This window comes from Eretmochelys imbricata, chromosome 3 (assembly GCF_965152235.1).
Source record: "Eretmochelys imbricata isolate rEreImb1 chromosome 3, rEreImb1.hap1, whole genome shotgun sequence".
Classification (NCBI taxonomy): Eukaryota; Metazoa; Chordata; order Testudines; family Cheloniidae; genus Eretmochelys; species Eretmochelys imbricata.
In genome coordinates, this window is record NC_135574.1 from 207,742,988 (window position 1) to 207,758,119 (window position 15,132).

A 15,132-nucleotide genomic window follows, 5' to 3' on the forward strand; every position below is an offset into this window, starting at 1 on the left:
CATGCTTTCAAAGGGCTAATTAACCATGGCAGCTAAGTAGGGGGTGGGCAGAGATTGGCCAGTACCTTAACCTTTCTCAGCTGCTAATATTCCACAGCTATGGGCAAATCCAAACAGCTTGAAATGGTGTTCTTCAGAGGGGTGTGTGCAGATAAGCCTCTCACTTGTTTTCTAGAGTCTCTGCTTTCATCAAAAAAGCTCTAGCTGTTCTGGTTGCAAAGAAAGTCATGTCATGGTCTTCAGACTTAACTGATGCAGAGATGTCTGCCTGAGTTTGCAAAGAGCCTCAAACCATTGTTCACTAAAGCATGTGAGGAAGTATCCTGCTGTAAAGAACCACCCAATCTACTGTGAGTAAGCAAGCACTCATGTGGGATAAGCCTGTATCAACACAGTGTTGTGAGAAGGAAGGTATAGTTGATTTCACGTTCATACAGGGGCCACGCAGCTTTCCAAGACTAGGGAAACCCTGCCCTAAGGGTGGAAGGAAACAAGAACAGGTTCTTCACCAGTTATTCTTGGAGGGAGTTGCCTGTGTACATTCATGCTTGTGGGATGGGGGAGGCACTCACCACGAGCCAACTTCAAGTTCTGTCTAGCAATACACCATCTCCCTTTTCCACCCCCAAACGTTTCATGCTGAGGTTACAAAAGGGATAAGTGCCCCCTCCAAACACCTCTGTTCCTCCTGCTAAATCACAAAGGTCTGACCCCAGAACAGTGTCTGAGGGCAAGGAGGGTGGGGAGTGAGACTGCGCCGTGCCATGCTTTCACACTGCAGTTGTAAATGAAGGATGTTTATACCTCTGCAGGTGGGGACAGTAGAGCTCATGAGGGGAGGGGTGGGAGCACTGGTTCAGAGTCTGGAGGCTTAAAACCTGGGAGCCAGGGCGTGCATTGGTTCTCACCAGACTTCTGTGAGAGGCAAGAGGGGCACTTGACTGGATCTGCGACTACCCTGTCACTAGAAATCCTGCTGTAATGATTCCTACTCAGGGTTAAGATGCATCAGCATCAAGAGAAAACCCAGTTCCAAGCCACTAACTTTTCTACTCAACACAACACAATGTTCATAGAGGGAGGTGTTTTACTACTGAATTGTAGTTTAACACAAAGATGCTGAAGCTTCACAACAGAGGTGACTTCCAATGATATCCGTGGGAATGGTGAATCTCTCCACTCTGTGAATCTCTTAGCTATATAAGCAATAAACATTTTTTGGTTACTTATAAAGTACAAAGGGAAATAAAAACCAAGCAGGAATCTTGTTTTGACAAAGAACATTCATACAGGGTACATGGACAGAGACTGGGTCTATCTGACAGCAAAAAACAAACCCCCCCCCCCCCAATTAAAGTTCAGAAGAAGCTGAATTGAAGTGTATTAAGTATGATCCTATGGAAAGAAAAGCATTTTTTCTGACTAAGACTCATTTGGCAATGATTTTTTTTCCTCTAAGTTACTTTATGTACAAACATTTGAAAAATAGAAATAGCCCTAAATTCTCATCACAGCTTTTCCTTCTCTTTTCCTGTGTGAATAGCCTCATCTCCTTTCAGACACACATATACACAGTATATTGACTGAAGCAGTTAATACCCCCACTATTCTTGTCCTTGGGAAGGTGTTTCCTCTATTTGATTTCAGTCAGCTAGGAAGCAGAACAGAACTCCTCTTGTTTCCTGACTAGTAGATTTTGAAGGATCAGGTAGGTATTTGTGCATGGAATCCTGAATGTAACTTTCCTTTCACTTTTTTCTTTGTTGTGGTAAGTCCTTGAACAATATTGTTCACCTGTCACTGAACAAGGGTAGAGAACACCATCTTCTGAGAAGCAGTCATACAGAAGAGTTTCTGGCAGACTTTAGATGAATAATCTTGGTCCTGTGAACAAATGGATAAGCAGCACAAAGACATCCTGCTGCTACTATAAATCCTAAACTGCACCATGCACAAAATATAGACCAGCTGTATCCATGTTCCACATCATTAGGAAGACTATATATGAATGCTGGTAGGCGGTTTAGATCATATGATATACTTGCTGCATAAGTGCACAGAGAAATAGTGCAAAATATTCCTGCAAACAAAACATATTCTCAGTTAGTAGATTTATACAGTCTGGGATAAATAAAAGAGCAAACACATCCCTGTTAAACATAGTTTTTATAAATCAAAAAACTAGGCAAAAGCTGTTTTCTTACTTGGATAGAACATGTGGTATTAATGCTGGCATTCGCAATGTTTCAAGGTCTTATCTGACTATACAAGTCTTTGAGCGCTGGCTCTGTATTTTAATTATGAACTTAATATAACTTCTTCTAGTTCCTACTTGAAAAAAGAACAGGAGAACCAGCACGGGGGGGGGGGACGGGACCCTTTTGTAGTGATAATCAAGATGGGCCATTTCCAACAGTCTCTTGTTGGAGTCTGTTTTTTAAGTTTTTTTTGTTGTAATATTGACAGGTTTCAGAGTAACAGCCGTGTTAGTCTGTATTCGCAAAAAGAAAAGGAGTACTTGTGGCACCTTAGAGACTAACCAATTTATTTGAGCATGAGCTTTCGTGAGCTACAGCTCACTTCATCGGATGCATACCGTGGAAACTGCAGCAGACTTTATATATACACAGAGAATATGAAACAATACCTCCTCCCACCCCACTGTCCTGCTGGTAATAGCTTAATATTGCGACTTTTAGGTCTGTAATCAAGAGACCAGGGAGATTGAAGTGTTCTCCAACTGGTTTTTGAATGCTGAATTAGAGTTAATTTGCAAACTGGACAACATTAAATTAGGCTTGAATAAAGACTGGGAGTGGATCTGTCATTACACAAAGTAAAACTATTTCCCAATGTTTAGTTTCCCCCCCTACTGTTCCTCACACGTTCTTGTCAACTGCTGGAAATGGCCCATCTTGATTATCACTACAAAAGAGTTTTTTTGGTTTTGTTTTGTTTTTTTTTCTCTCCTGCTGGTAATAGCTCACTTTAACTGATCACTCTCGTTATAGTGTGTATGATAACACCCATTGTTTCATGTTCTCTGTGTATATATATCTCTTCCTACTGTATTTTCCACTGCATGCATCTGATGAAGGGGGTTTTAGCCCACAAAAGCTTATGCTCAAATAAATGTGTTAGTCTCTAAGGTGCCACAAGTCCTCCTGTTCTTTTTGCGGATATAGACTAACATGGCTGCTACTCTGATACTTGAAAAAACGCTCAGTTTTTACAAGCAGTTTAAGGTTTGTTGCAGTTGTTACCCCACAATTCTTTTAGAGCAGGCATGTTAAGTGCCCCACCTGTGGATTCATGAGGCCTGCTTAACATATTCAGATTGGAGACTTCTCTTCATGCACTCCTTAAGACCCAGGGCTGAGAGCAGCCCCTTCACACCTCACAAGATCCATGGTGGGCTGAGGCAATAGTTTTGTACGCACTTGACAAAATATAGTCTGTACGTGTAATTTACTCAAACATGCATCCCCAGCCAACCTTCCCCAACATAGCTCTGATGTGGAGGAGTGAGGTCCTCGTCTCTCAGCCACTGCACACCTGTCTGCAGGAGCTCCTCTCCCTGTCCAATGTGTCCCTCCTGGCTCTGCAGCAATCTATGGGGCTAGATTTTTCAGTATGCAGTGAAATTAGCTATACACATCCAGCCACAATGAATTTTTCCTTAAGCTTGCACTTTACAAGTTTATGGAATAAAATCTATGGTGCATGCTCAGATGTGGTTTTCAGAGGTTAATAACGTGGTCAAATCAATATAAATTTCCTCCAGACCAGGGAAAATAATTCCTTCTTATTAAGGTCTTTTCCCACAATGAATTTAACCTTTCCTACCCTTTTCCATTTTTGCTAGTTACAAATGAAAGACTTTTTTTTTAATAATACAAACCAAATAACACCTGCCCACCTTCACTCTGCAAAAACAGCTGAACACTTTTCCTCAAACTTCCCCAAAAAGTTCATTTTTAGGAAAAGACCAATGATGGAAAACAGTAATGTGAGGGGTGAAAGTTGCAAGAAGTTATAAATGACTGGGACAAAAATAAAATTGTTACACTGACTTAACTCTACAACTGCTGCTTTTGTTGTAATTTAGACTTCTCCTTTGTTGTTTCAAGGACAGAGTGAAGAAGACGACATGGGGCGGGGGGAAACCTATTCACTCATCTTCCCCACTAACGTGAAGTTTAGGGATAGATTTTTGTCTTTAGACCCAGTCTTGTGCAAAAGAGGGGATGTAAACTGCACCCCTCCAGGAATAGCCCTGGCAGACTTTGTAACTCAAACACAATTTAGTTTCAGCCTCCCTCTTTGCTTTGGAAAGAAATCATTTCCCAGCAAATTATGACACTCCCCCCATGCTGTCTCAGGTTTGCTGGCTGGTAATTGAAGGCAAGGAGCCAAGGCTCTGCCCACTCTTCCTCATCCACATGCTCAAGCAGGGAAGTAAGCAATGGCACAATGCCCACTTGCCCCTGCACGCCCGGTCCTAGAGTTTGCACAGTCTGTGCAAGCGCTGTAACGGAGTGCCCTTACCCCTTCTTTCTCCCAGGCACAGGTATGGAGCATGAAGGACAAACTTTTTATTCCCTTTTTGGAAGAAGAAATTAAATGGTCCCTTTCTGTCTTCTTATAGTACTCAGAAAAATCTTGCCTGCTTTTTTGACATCTACCCAAATAGCTGCAGTGGAAAGTCAGTTCTAAGTGGAAAGATCAAAGGAAGGTGTTCTCTGCTGATGGATAACAAGCACAGTCTACCAAAGAGAAACCTAATCAAGGGCTTCATTTGTAATTAGCACACAAAGATGGCACAATACCTGTCATAAGGAATAGAAGGCCTGCCACGTGCTGCGTGAGGCTTTCCTCCCAAAAGAAACTGACTGCCGCTACAATGCATCCACAGAGAAGAACAGCAGCTGCCATGCCCAGAAAACCAGCCGTGATTCTTCTTAAATCTGCTTCCATATAAGAAGTAGAGCAGAGATTAAATATCACCCTTTTGCTTAGAGCAAAAAAGAGAATGACAAGGAACTATTTACAAACCCTGTTGGCAAATGCATGTTAATGCATATTGGAAGAATCTTTCGAGCCACTCATAGGCAAAGCTGGGTTCTAAATTAATTGTAACCACTCCGTAAGATGATGTGGGCTCCACAGTGGATAGCTGACTAAACAACCTCCTCAGAGGACTAAACCCTCCTCAATGTGTAGCAATGGTTAAAAGAGCAAACAAAATGTTTAGATGTAGATGCAATGGAACAGAAACTAATACTGAAAGTGTTCTAATGTCACTACCAGCACCAATGATGTGACCTGACCTGGAATACCAGTTCTGGTCACCCTATATAAGAGACCACAGCAGATAATACAAGTGGTTTAGAGACAGACAACAAGAAGGATTAGGGTCATGAAAAAAATTAACTTTCAAGTGAGAAGGAAAAGATTGGGACTGTTCAGACAGGAGAGGAATAAGAGGGGACTTGACAGAGGTATAGAATATAATAAGCAGTACAGAAAAATTAAACCAGGGGTTGGTTCCTATTTACCCTTTCTCATAACACAGAATGAGGGGATATCTAATGAAATTGCGAGGCAACAAATTTAAAACAGATAAAAGCAAATACATTTTTACATATTGTGCAGTTAGCCTGTAGAACTCATTGCCACAAGATATAATTTAGGCCAAGAGGATTCTATCAGGATTCAAAAAAAGACTGACCAATTATCTGAATAACAAGAACATCCAGAGTTACATCAGATGGGATTTAAAATAAAAAAAAGATTTAGAAGGATATAAACAGCCATGCTTCGGGGCATAAGCCAACCTGTAAAGGATAGGGGCTAGGAAGATATTTCCCTGTAGGTAGGTTATTCCATATTTGCTTACTATGGGATTTCTTACCCCTTTCTTCAAAGCGTCTGATACTGGCCCCTGGCCAGAGAGAGGTTACTGGACTAGACAGAGCCCTGGTCTGATTCAGGATGGCAAACCCTATCTACAGACCAGCATGTTGTCTTGCTTTTTCATGTGAAACACTGACAGAGTTATGGAGAATCTTGTGCATCCCCAGATGAGAGGCTGACAATTTGTGTACTTACGAAGCAGATGCCACTCATCTTGCTGGATGGTCTTGGTTAAATTGAATGGAATGTTTCGTAAGTGCATTGGCTGGGAGAAGTGGTATTTGATAGCTGTGCATCTCTGAACAATACCTTCAGGAAAGGAAGGAACAGACTTCATTAACCCACCTGCTAAAAACCAAGCAGGTTCCCCCAGAGAATACTGTGTTAAACACTGACAGCAAGGCTGTAAATTGTCTTCTAATATAATTAGTCCACAGTGCATTCTCTCCATTTGCTCTCCCCGTGCCCACAGACTACCTCGCAGCTCTACCCTGCACTTCCAGTTCCACACCCAACACCACCTCTCCCTACAAATGGCAGAAGCTTGATGCTAGTGAGAGATGCGCAAGCTCCTCGGGCTGGGAGAGTTCACCCGCGTGTGCACACGCACACGCACACATCCACCCGCTGGTCTGCATTCACCCTGGAGCCTTTTCTAAGGAGCCCTCTCCCCCCACAAGATGTTGAAGGAAATCCAGCCCCACAAGGTCCCAGGAACTTGGGGACAAATTTTTAGAAGTTCCTAAGTGATTTAGGAGCCTGTCCATTTTTTTCAGAAGAGATGTAGGCAATAAGGAGCCCTAATCTCATTGAAAGTCAATGGGATACAGACAGGACCTAGCAACCAATGACTCTTGGATAAGGACTTCCCCATCTCTCCTTAGAGAACAACAGTCCCCCAGCTTGAGATCAAAGGACTGGAGAGGTACGAAGTGGGGAGATAAGTGTTGGCTGCTGGAAGGAGTCGGGACTCACCTGGGGTCTGATGAAGGAGGTCAGACACAGAGCGAGACCTTGAATCAAGGGGTTCCTTACAGCTTGGCTGGGCTCTGGGTTAACCAGAATGACCTATGCTTTAACCTTCAGTTCTCTATATTACCCTAAGGACTTCCTATGCTGTGTTCCAGATGACTAATAAACCCGACTGTTTGGACAACGCTGGGTGAGTGTCGCTGCAAATAATGGGCGAGGTGCATGAACCCCTGCAGAGTGGACAAGTCTCCATCAGGGATCTGTCTCAGCTGGACTTGCTGAATGAACGGAGCTCACGGTGTGAAGCAGAGGTTCTGCAGGCCCAGAGGTCCAGTCTAAGGAGGTAGTGAAGCCACATAGCTTACCCTGGAGGAAAAGGGAGACCCCTAAGGGGTCTGGCACATTGAAGGGGTTCCTCCTACAGACCAATCCAAAGCTGGGGACATAGCACCAATCCTGTGGATCTGTGATGGGTGGGAAAACACATGACGCACCCATGTCACAGTATGTAGCAGCTGCTGCTCCTGTGCGCGCTCCCCCAGCACATGTAGAGCTGTCTGGCTGTGCTCTCAGCAGAACAAATGCCTACAAGATCCGCCACTGGCGGTGTTCCCTGGCACTCCCCAAAAGGGGCTGTTGCTTTAACAGCCAATACCTGGCCCTGTACGGATAACCCCATGTTTGCTTTGCAATAAGGCAGTCTGGCTCCATTGTAAGGAAGCTGAAGTGCCCAGTGTACTGCCCTGACCGGCAGCTGCATAGCTGTTCTTAGGGGCTGATGGTGCAAGGTGCTGAGCACTCTCATTGATTTCAGGTGGGGCTTGGGGTAATCAGCACTTGGCAGGATCCAGCCCTTTCCCGCTAAGCTCAATGACATTGTGACAGGTTGCATAGCATCAGTGAAAGGCTTCGTGTCAGAGAAACCATGAGCAATTCTGTGGTACTTGTGAGGCAAACCTGCAGCCAGACCAGGGCTGCTTACTCAGCTGCACTGAAGCATTCCGAAAGCACTCTGCAGTGACACACCCCTAGACACACTGCAGCAGCTTATCCCTGGGCAGGGCCTGGGTCAGATGTGTCTGTCTTGTCTATTTAGATGGTCAGCTCTTTGGGGGGCAGGGAATGTTTCTTCTTTGAGGGGTCCTGTGCATTTCCCACTTGTGATTCTTGTGGGCTAATGTGCCCTGGCTTCAAGTGCAAATGCCAAGAGGAGAGGGAGTCAATCCTACAGGTGTGACTGCACAGAGGGAACTCCCAAAGAACAAGATACTATTGCAATATAAATAATAATGAAACTAAACTGGTTCCATGAGGAGCTGAAAGTGAATCACCCAGGAAGGGCACTGAGTAAGAACTCTCCCCCTCCCTTGCCAAGGGCATCAAGGACAGGTCAGAGGACAGCCAGGCTACTTGGAGAGGTGCTGAATTGCAGGAAGCATGAGAGCTGGATGGAGATGGAGTCAAGGAAGGAGATGGCTGAACCCAATATGTGAACTTTGTCTCACATCCTCAAAGGCATTTAGGGGCCCAACTCCCACTGGTTTCACTGAAAGTTAGGTGCCTAAATACCCTGGAGGATCTAGAACCTTCCTTGTGAACCCTTTCTACCAGCACCTAGCCAGTGCGGTGTGAAGTGACCTCAGCTTGGAGCACTGGAATTTACTATTTTCCACCCAGCACAATGGTTCCCTTTCACTATGTTTTTAGTTAAGATACTTTTGGGTCTCGGACCACAGTGAATTTGCCCCAATAACAGTCTATTTTCAAAAGGAAACACTCTTCTGACCTCTAGTGAGAAGCACAAGAGGAGCAAACTTGGGACACTCAGTCAAGGTGACATCCAAGAGGTACTGGCTGTGGGAGATCAGCTGGCCACATGGGATGGCAGGAACTGGGGACCAAATGTTACTGATGTCTTTTTAGTTTAATTTACTATTAAAACAGATTAAACCCTTTTTAACTAAAAGGAGACAGCATATGGAAAATAAAGGGATGCAAGGTTGTGATCTGAATTTAACTATGCTGCAAAGGTGTTTTTTCTGAAGTGGTAAGCAACTGTAAATGCATTTGTTACTAACATACTTAATATGAGTCTCAGGAAAGAGGCCTATGCCTGAGAGAGCGGTGATGTTTATGGAAAGGAAAAAGTTACCTGTCTGCAGACACAATGATTATGTGTTTAGATTAGAGTTCATCTCTATGGGAATATCTATAAAAGGTCCTCTCATGCTAGTCAGGAATTAACGGGATGGACACACCAGTGTAAGGCTGGAGAGAGAGAGGCAATGCAGGGCCTTTGTGATTTCTCTCATTGTACATATTAATATATGAAAGGTACTCTCTGGGACATTTTGAGATGCATCCTCAGCTGGTGTAAATCTTCATATTTGCACTGAAGTCAATGGAGGGATGCCAACTGACACAAGCGGAGCAGCTGGCCCTTGGACTTTAATCAGAAGTCAAGAATGTTGGCTGCAGAGAACAAATGCCATTTTGGGTATAAACAGAGGCATGGGGAATGGGTTATGAGCAGGGCTGGCCCTGAAAATACAACATCCATCCCAGGGAAGGTATTTGCATGTGCTCTAGGGTGTAGCTGACTCCAAATCCAAAATGTTATTCCTTAAGGCACAAGCAATTAAATGTCACAATGAGTCTGCTGATCATGAGCATAAGAACACTTAAAGCAATATCTATTTTTGCATTTCTCTACTAATTTGCAAGTGTATTACTTGGCTTAAGATGGTATGAAATGCAGCACTCACATGTGCATCTTCATTGCCATAATGCAAGCTATTTACCTTACTCTCAGGCCAATCTGGTAAACGAAATTTTGTGTCTTCAGAGGCACACCTTTGAAATGTTTCATTAAGTTACAGGTTTCAGAGTAACAGCCGTGTTAGTCTGTATTCGCAGAAAGAAAAGGAGTACTTGTGGCACCTTAGAGACTAACGAATTTATTTGAGCATGAGCTTTCGTGAGCTACAGCTCACTTCATCAGATGCATACCGTGGAAACTGCAGCAGACTCTATATATACACAGAGAATATGAAACAATACCTCCTCCCACCCCACTGTCCTGCTGGTAATAGCTTATCTAAAAGCCATTTCCAGCACAAATCCAGGTTTTCTCACCCTCCACCCCCCCACACAAATTCACTCTCCTGCTGGTGATAGCCCATCCAAAGTGACAACTCTTTACACAATGTGCATGATAATGAAGTTAGGCCATTTCCTGCACAAATCCAGGTTCTCTCACTCCCTCACCCCCCTCCAAAAACCCACCCCCATACACACACAAACTCACTCTCCTGCTGGTAATAGCTCATCCAAACTGGCCACTCTCCAAGTTTAAATCCAAGTTAAACCAGAACATCGGGGGGGGGGGGGGGGTAGGAAAAAACAAGAGGAAATAGGCTACCTTGCATAATGACTTAGCCACTCCCAGTCTCTATTTAAGCCTAAATTAATAGTATCCAATTTGCAAATGAATTCCAATTCAGCAGTTTCTCGCTGGAGTCTGGATTTGAAGTTTTTTTGTTTTAAGATAGCGACCTTCATGTCTGTGATTGCGTGACCAGAGAGATTGAAGTGTTCTCCGACTGGTTTATGAATGTTATAATTCTTGACATCTGATTTGTGTCCATTTATTCTTTTACGTAGAGACTGTCCAGTTTGACCAATGTACATGGCAGAGGGGCATTGCTGGCACATGATGGCATAAATCACATTGGTGGATGTGCAGGTGAACGAGCCTCTGATAGTGTGGCTGATGTTATTAGGCCCTGTGATGGTGTCCCCTGAATAGATATGTGGGCACAATTGGCAACGGGCTTTGTTGCAAGGATAAGTTCCTGGGTTAGTGGTTCTGTTGTGTGGTATGTGGTTGTTGGTGAGTATTTGCTTCAGGTTGCGGGGCTGTCTGTAGGCAAGGACTGGCCTGTCTCCCAAGATTTGTGAGAGTGTTGGGTCATCCTTTAGGATAGGTTGTAGATCCTTAATAATGCGTTGGAGGGGTTTTAGTTGGGGGCTGAAGGTGACGGCTAGTGGCGTTCTGTTATTTTCTTTGTTAGGCCTGTCCTGTAGTAGGTAACTTCTGGGAACTCTTCTGGCTCTATCAATCTGTTTCTTTACTTCCGCAGGTGGGTATTGTAGTTGTAAGAAAGCTTGACAGAGATCTTGTAGGTGTTTGTCTCTGTCTGAGGGGTTGGAGCAAATGCGGTTGTATCGCAGAGCTTGGCTGTAGACGATGGATCGTGTGGTGTGGTCAGGGTGAAAGCTGGAGGCATGCAGGTAGGAATAGCGGTCAGTAGGTTTCCGGTATAGGGTGGTGTTTATGTGACCATTGTTTATTAGCACTGTAGTGTCCAGGAAGTGTATCTCTTGTGTGGACTGGACCAGGCTGAGGTTGGTGGTGGGATGGAAATTGTTGAAATCATGGTGGAGGGAGTGAGAGAACCTGGATTTGTGCAGGAAATGGCCTAACTTCATTATCATGCACATTGTGTAAAGAGTTGTCACTTTGGATGGGCTATCACCAGCAGGAGAGTGAATTTGTGTGGGGGGGTGGAGGGTGAGAAAACCTGGATTTGTGCTGGAAATGGCTTTTAGATAAGCTATTACCAGCAGGACAGTGGGGTGGGAGGAGGTATTGTTTCATATTCTCTGTGTATATATAGAGTCTGCTGCAGTTTCCACGGTATGCATCTGATGAAGTGAGCTGTAGCTCACGAAAGCTCATGCTCAAATAAATTCGTTAGTCTCTAAGGTGCCACAAGTACTCCTTTTCTTTCATTAAGTTACAGATATTTTGTGCAACATTCACTCCACCTAATGTTAACAATATAACTAACTACCCTATTCCTCTAATCAAGTGGCTAAAGAAGAGAAAGTGATGTCTGCTCACCCTTTTGAGCATGAAATAGTGTATTACACATTATTTGTTGGTGTAATTAAAAGGTTTATAACACTTATATAATATCAGAGTTAAATATTAGGAAAAAACAAAACAACTAACCAAACAAACAAAAAACCTGCATTAAGTCAATATGTGTAGTTTGAAAATGTTTAATCTATTGATGCAACATAAAAGAAATATATTATCTTTGTTCCCCAATATGTACTAAAGAAGAACATTAGCCCATATGTATGTGACATAAGGCTTGGCTGTTCTACAAAGGTCTAATTTAACAGATGACAATAAAGGGAGGAAGCAGAAAAGCCACATCTCAGATTGGGGTGACAAATGATGCAAATGTTTCTTGACTATTCCTTTTAATTTCTGAAGAGAGAGAAGTGTTATTATCTGGGCTATATTTGTTTTTTTCACTTAGGAGGAACAGAGGTTCTACTAGATGACCAGCGCATATTTTTACACAAAGAGGAGATGTACAGGAGGCCTGTTGAAGGTTGCTTCAGGTACACAGAGAAGTAACAAAAAATGGCCTGCTGAATATTAGGCAACATACGCTTAGACGTACACAGCAGCCTAACTGTGGGAGCAGTAGAAGAGTAGCTACTGTAGGCCAGCTACTCCTGCACATAAAGCACTGGCAGCCAATCCCAGAGGAGGGTGGGTGCTGAGGGCCCTGCCGAAAGGGCCAGAGAACACCCCAGGGTGCATGTGGATTGGTGGGTAAGAGGGTGCACAGTTAAGGGGTGCATAATCCACAGTAGCCGTTCATAGGGGATGTGGGAGCATGGTGCATTAAAGGTGCACAGTGCCAATGCATTCCTAGGTCAGGGGATACATGGTGTTTGGGCAGGGGAATCTTGGATGCACACAGTGCCTGGGCACTGAAGGCACTGGGGGTGTATAGTACCTATGCACTAGGAGTCCATGGTGTGCTAAGGGTGCATAATTCACATGCATTTGGAGAGCAGGGGTCCGCGCGGGGGGTGGTCTTGGGGGGGGTGCAAGGCGCGCGGGGGGTGACCGTGGGGGTGTGTGCAAGGCGCACGCTGGGCGCGCTGGGGGTAGAGTCGGGGGTGCAAGGTGCACAGTGGCCGTGCAGCGGGTAGTGTTGGAGGGGGGTGCAAAGCGCGCAGGGGACCGCGCAGGGGGGGTACAAGGCGCGCGGGGGGAGGTGCAAGGCACGCAGAGGGGTGCATGGCGCACGGTGGGATGCAAGGTGCGCAGGGGGGGTGCAAGCCGCGCAGGGGGCCAAGCAGGGGGGGTGCAAGGTGCGCGGGGGGGTGCAAGGCGTGCAGGGGGGTGCAAGGCGCGCAGGGGGGTGCATGGCGCACGCAAGGAGGGGTGCAAGGCGCGCGCAGGGAGCCGTGCGGGGGGTTGCAAGGTGCGCAGGGGGGGTGCAAGGTGCGCAGGGGGGCCGCGCGGGGGGGGTGTAAGGCACGCAGGGGGCCACGCGGGGGGGTGCATGGCAGGCGGGGGGGAGCAAGGAGCGCAGGGGGCCGCGCAGGGGGAGAGAAAGGCGCGCAGGGGACCGCATGGGGGGGGGTGCAAGGCGCGCAGGGGGGTTCATGGCGCACGGTGGGGTGCAAGGTGTGCGGGGGGGGGTGAAAGGCACGCAGGGGGGTGAAAGGCACGCAGGGGGCCGCGCAGGGGGGGTGCAAGGCGTGCAGGGGGGGTGCAAGGCACGCAGGGGGCCGCGCAGGGGGGGTGCAAGGCGCGGGGGGGGAGCAAGGCACGCAGTGGGCCTCGCGGGGGGGGGGTGCATGGCGCACGGGCGGTGCAAGGAGCGCAGAGGCCGTGCAGGAGAGGGTGCATGGCACGCGCACGGGGGGTGCAAGGCGCGCACGGGGGGTGCAAGGCGCCCTGGGGACCGCGCGGGGGGGGGGTGCAAGGCGCGCAGAGGGCCGCGCGGAGAGGGGTGCAAGGCGCGCGGGGGGGCCGCGCGGAGAGGGGTGCAAGGCGCGCAGGGGGGCCGCGCGGAGAGGGGTGCAAGGCGCGCAGGGGGCCGCGCGGGGAGGGGTGCAAGGCGCGCGGGGGGCCGCGCGGGGAGGGGTGCATGGCGCGCGGGGGGCCGCGCGGGGAGGGGTGCATGGCGCGCGGGGGGTGCAAGGCGCGCAGGGGGCCTCGCGGGGTGGGGTGCAAGGAGCGCAGAGGGCCGCGCAGGAGAGGGTGCATAGCGCGCGCGGGGGGATGCAAGGCGCGCAGGGGACCGCGCGGGGGGGAGGTGCAAGGCGCGCAGGGGACCGCGCGCGGGGGAGGTGCAAGGCGCGCAGGGGACCGCGCGCGGGGGAGGTGCAAGGCGCGCAGGGGACCGCGCGGGGGGGAGGTGCAAGGCGCGCAGGGGGCCGCGCGGGGGGGAGGTGCAAGGCGCGCAGGGGACCGCGCGGGGGGGAGGTGCAAGGCGCGCAGGGGGCCGCGCGGAGGGGTGCAAAGCGCGCAGGGGGCCGCGCGGGGAGTGTGTGCAAGGCGCGCATGGGCCGCGCGGGGTGTGTGTGCAAGGCGCGCATGGGCCGCGCGGGGTGTGTGTGCAAGGCGCGCAGGGGGCCGCGCGGGGGGTGCAAGGCGCATGGGCCGCGCGGGGGGTGTGTGCAAGGCGCGCAGGTGGCCGCGCGGGGGGTGTGTGCAAGGCGCGCATGGGCCGCGCGGGGGGGTGCAAGGCGCGCAGGGGGCCGCGCGGGGGGGGGTGCAAGGCGCGCAGGGGGCCGCGCGGGGGGGGGGTGCAAGGCGTGCAGGGGGCCGCGCGGGGGGGGGGTGCATGGCTCGCGCGGGGGGGGGGGGGTGCCCGCTGCCCCGTGCCGCGCTCCCTGACCTCTCTCCACCAGGCTGTCCAGGTCCGGGTCGACGCCCAGGGAGTAGCATTTCCTCCACAGGCCGGCGTAGCTGGCGAAGAGCGGGCGGGCGCAGCCGGACTGCAGCACGCCCAGCCCCGGCAGCGCCGCGGGGCGGCGAGCGGGCTCGGGGCCGGGGGGCGGCCCGGCGCGGCGGGGGGCGCGGCGGCGCAGGGGCAGGGGCAGCAGGCGGGGGCGCTGGGCGCGGCGCTCGCAGCCGGCGCGGTGCCGCCGGGGGTCGGTCTCGTACCAGTGGTCGGTGAGGAGGGCGGTGAGCAGCAGCCCCAGGGCGCACAGGCTGAGGCACAGGCTGAGCGCGCTGACCAGCGCCCGCCTCCGCCCCATGGCTCCGCCGCCCCGGCCCCCGGCCCGCTGCCCTCACGCCGCCGGGCGCCCGCCGCCACAGCCCGGCCACATGCCGGCTGCAGCACAAAGGACAGCGGCGCCGCCGCCCCGCCCCGCCGCGCCGCCGCCAGGGGGATCCCGGCCGCTCCCTCCGAGCCC

At 49.5% G+C, this 15,132-nt stretch overlaps 1 protein-coding gene across 3 annotated transcripts; it reads right to left on the reverse strand.

Annotated features, from left to right (window-relative positions):
- Positions 1-1,189: 1,189 nt before the first annotated feature.
- Positions 1,190-15,024, reverse strand: TMEM178A (transmembrane protein 178A). Of its 3 annotated transcripts, none has more exons than XM_077812080.1 (4): positions 14,610-15,024; positions 6,112-6,225; positions 4,830-4,967; positions 1,190-2,080 (listed from the first exon to the last, which is right to left on the reverse strand). In XM_077812080.1, exons 1-4 carry the CDS (start codon positions 14,971-14,973, stop codon positions 1,839-1,841), a joined length of 858 nt encoding a protein of 285 aa, XP_077668206.1. In that variant the 5' UTR covers positions 14,974-15,024; the 3' UTR covers positions 1,190-1,838. The 3 variants fall into 3 exon arrangements, with proteins under 3 accessions (XP_077668206.1, XP_077668207.1, XP_077668208.1); XM_077812081.1 differs by having other exon boundaries at positions 14,879-14,908; XM_077812082.1 differs by lacking the exon at positions 6,112-6,225 and having other exon boundaries at positions 14,610-14,635.
- Between the last annotated feature and the right edge of the window lie 108 nt (positions 15,025-15,132).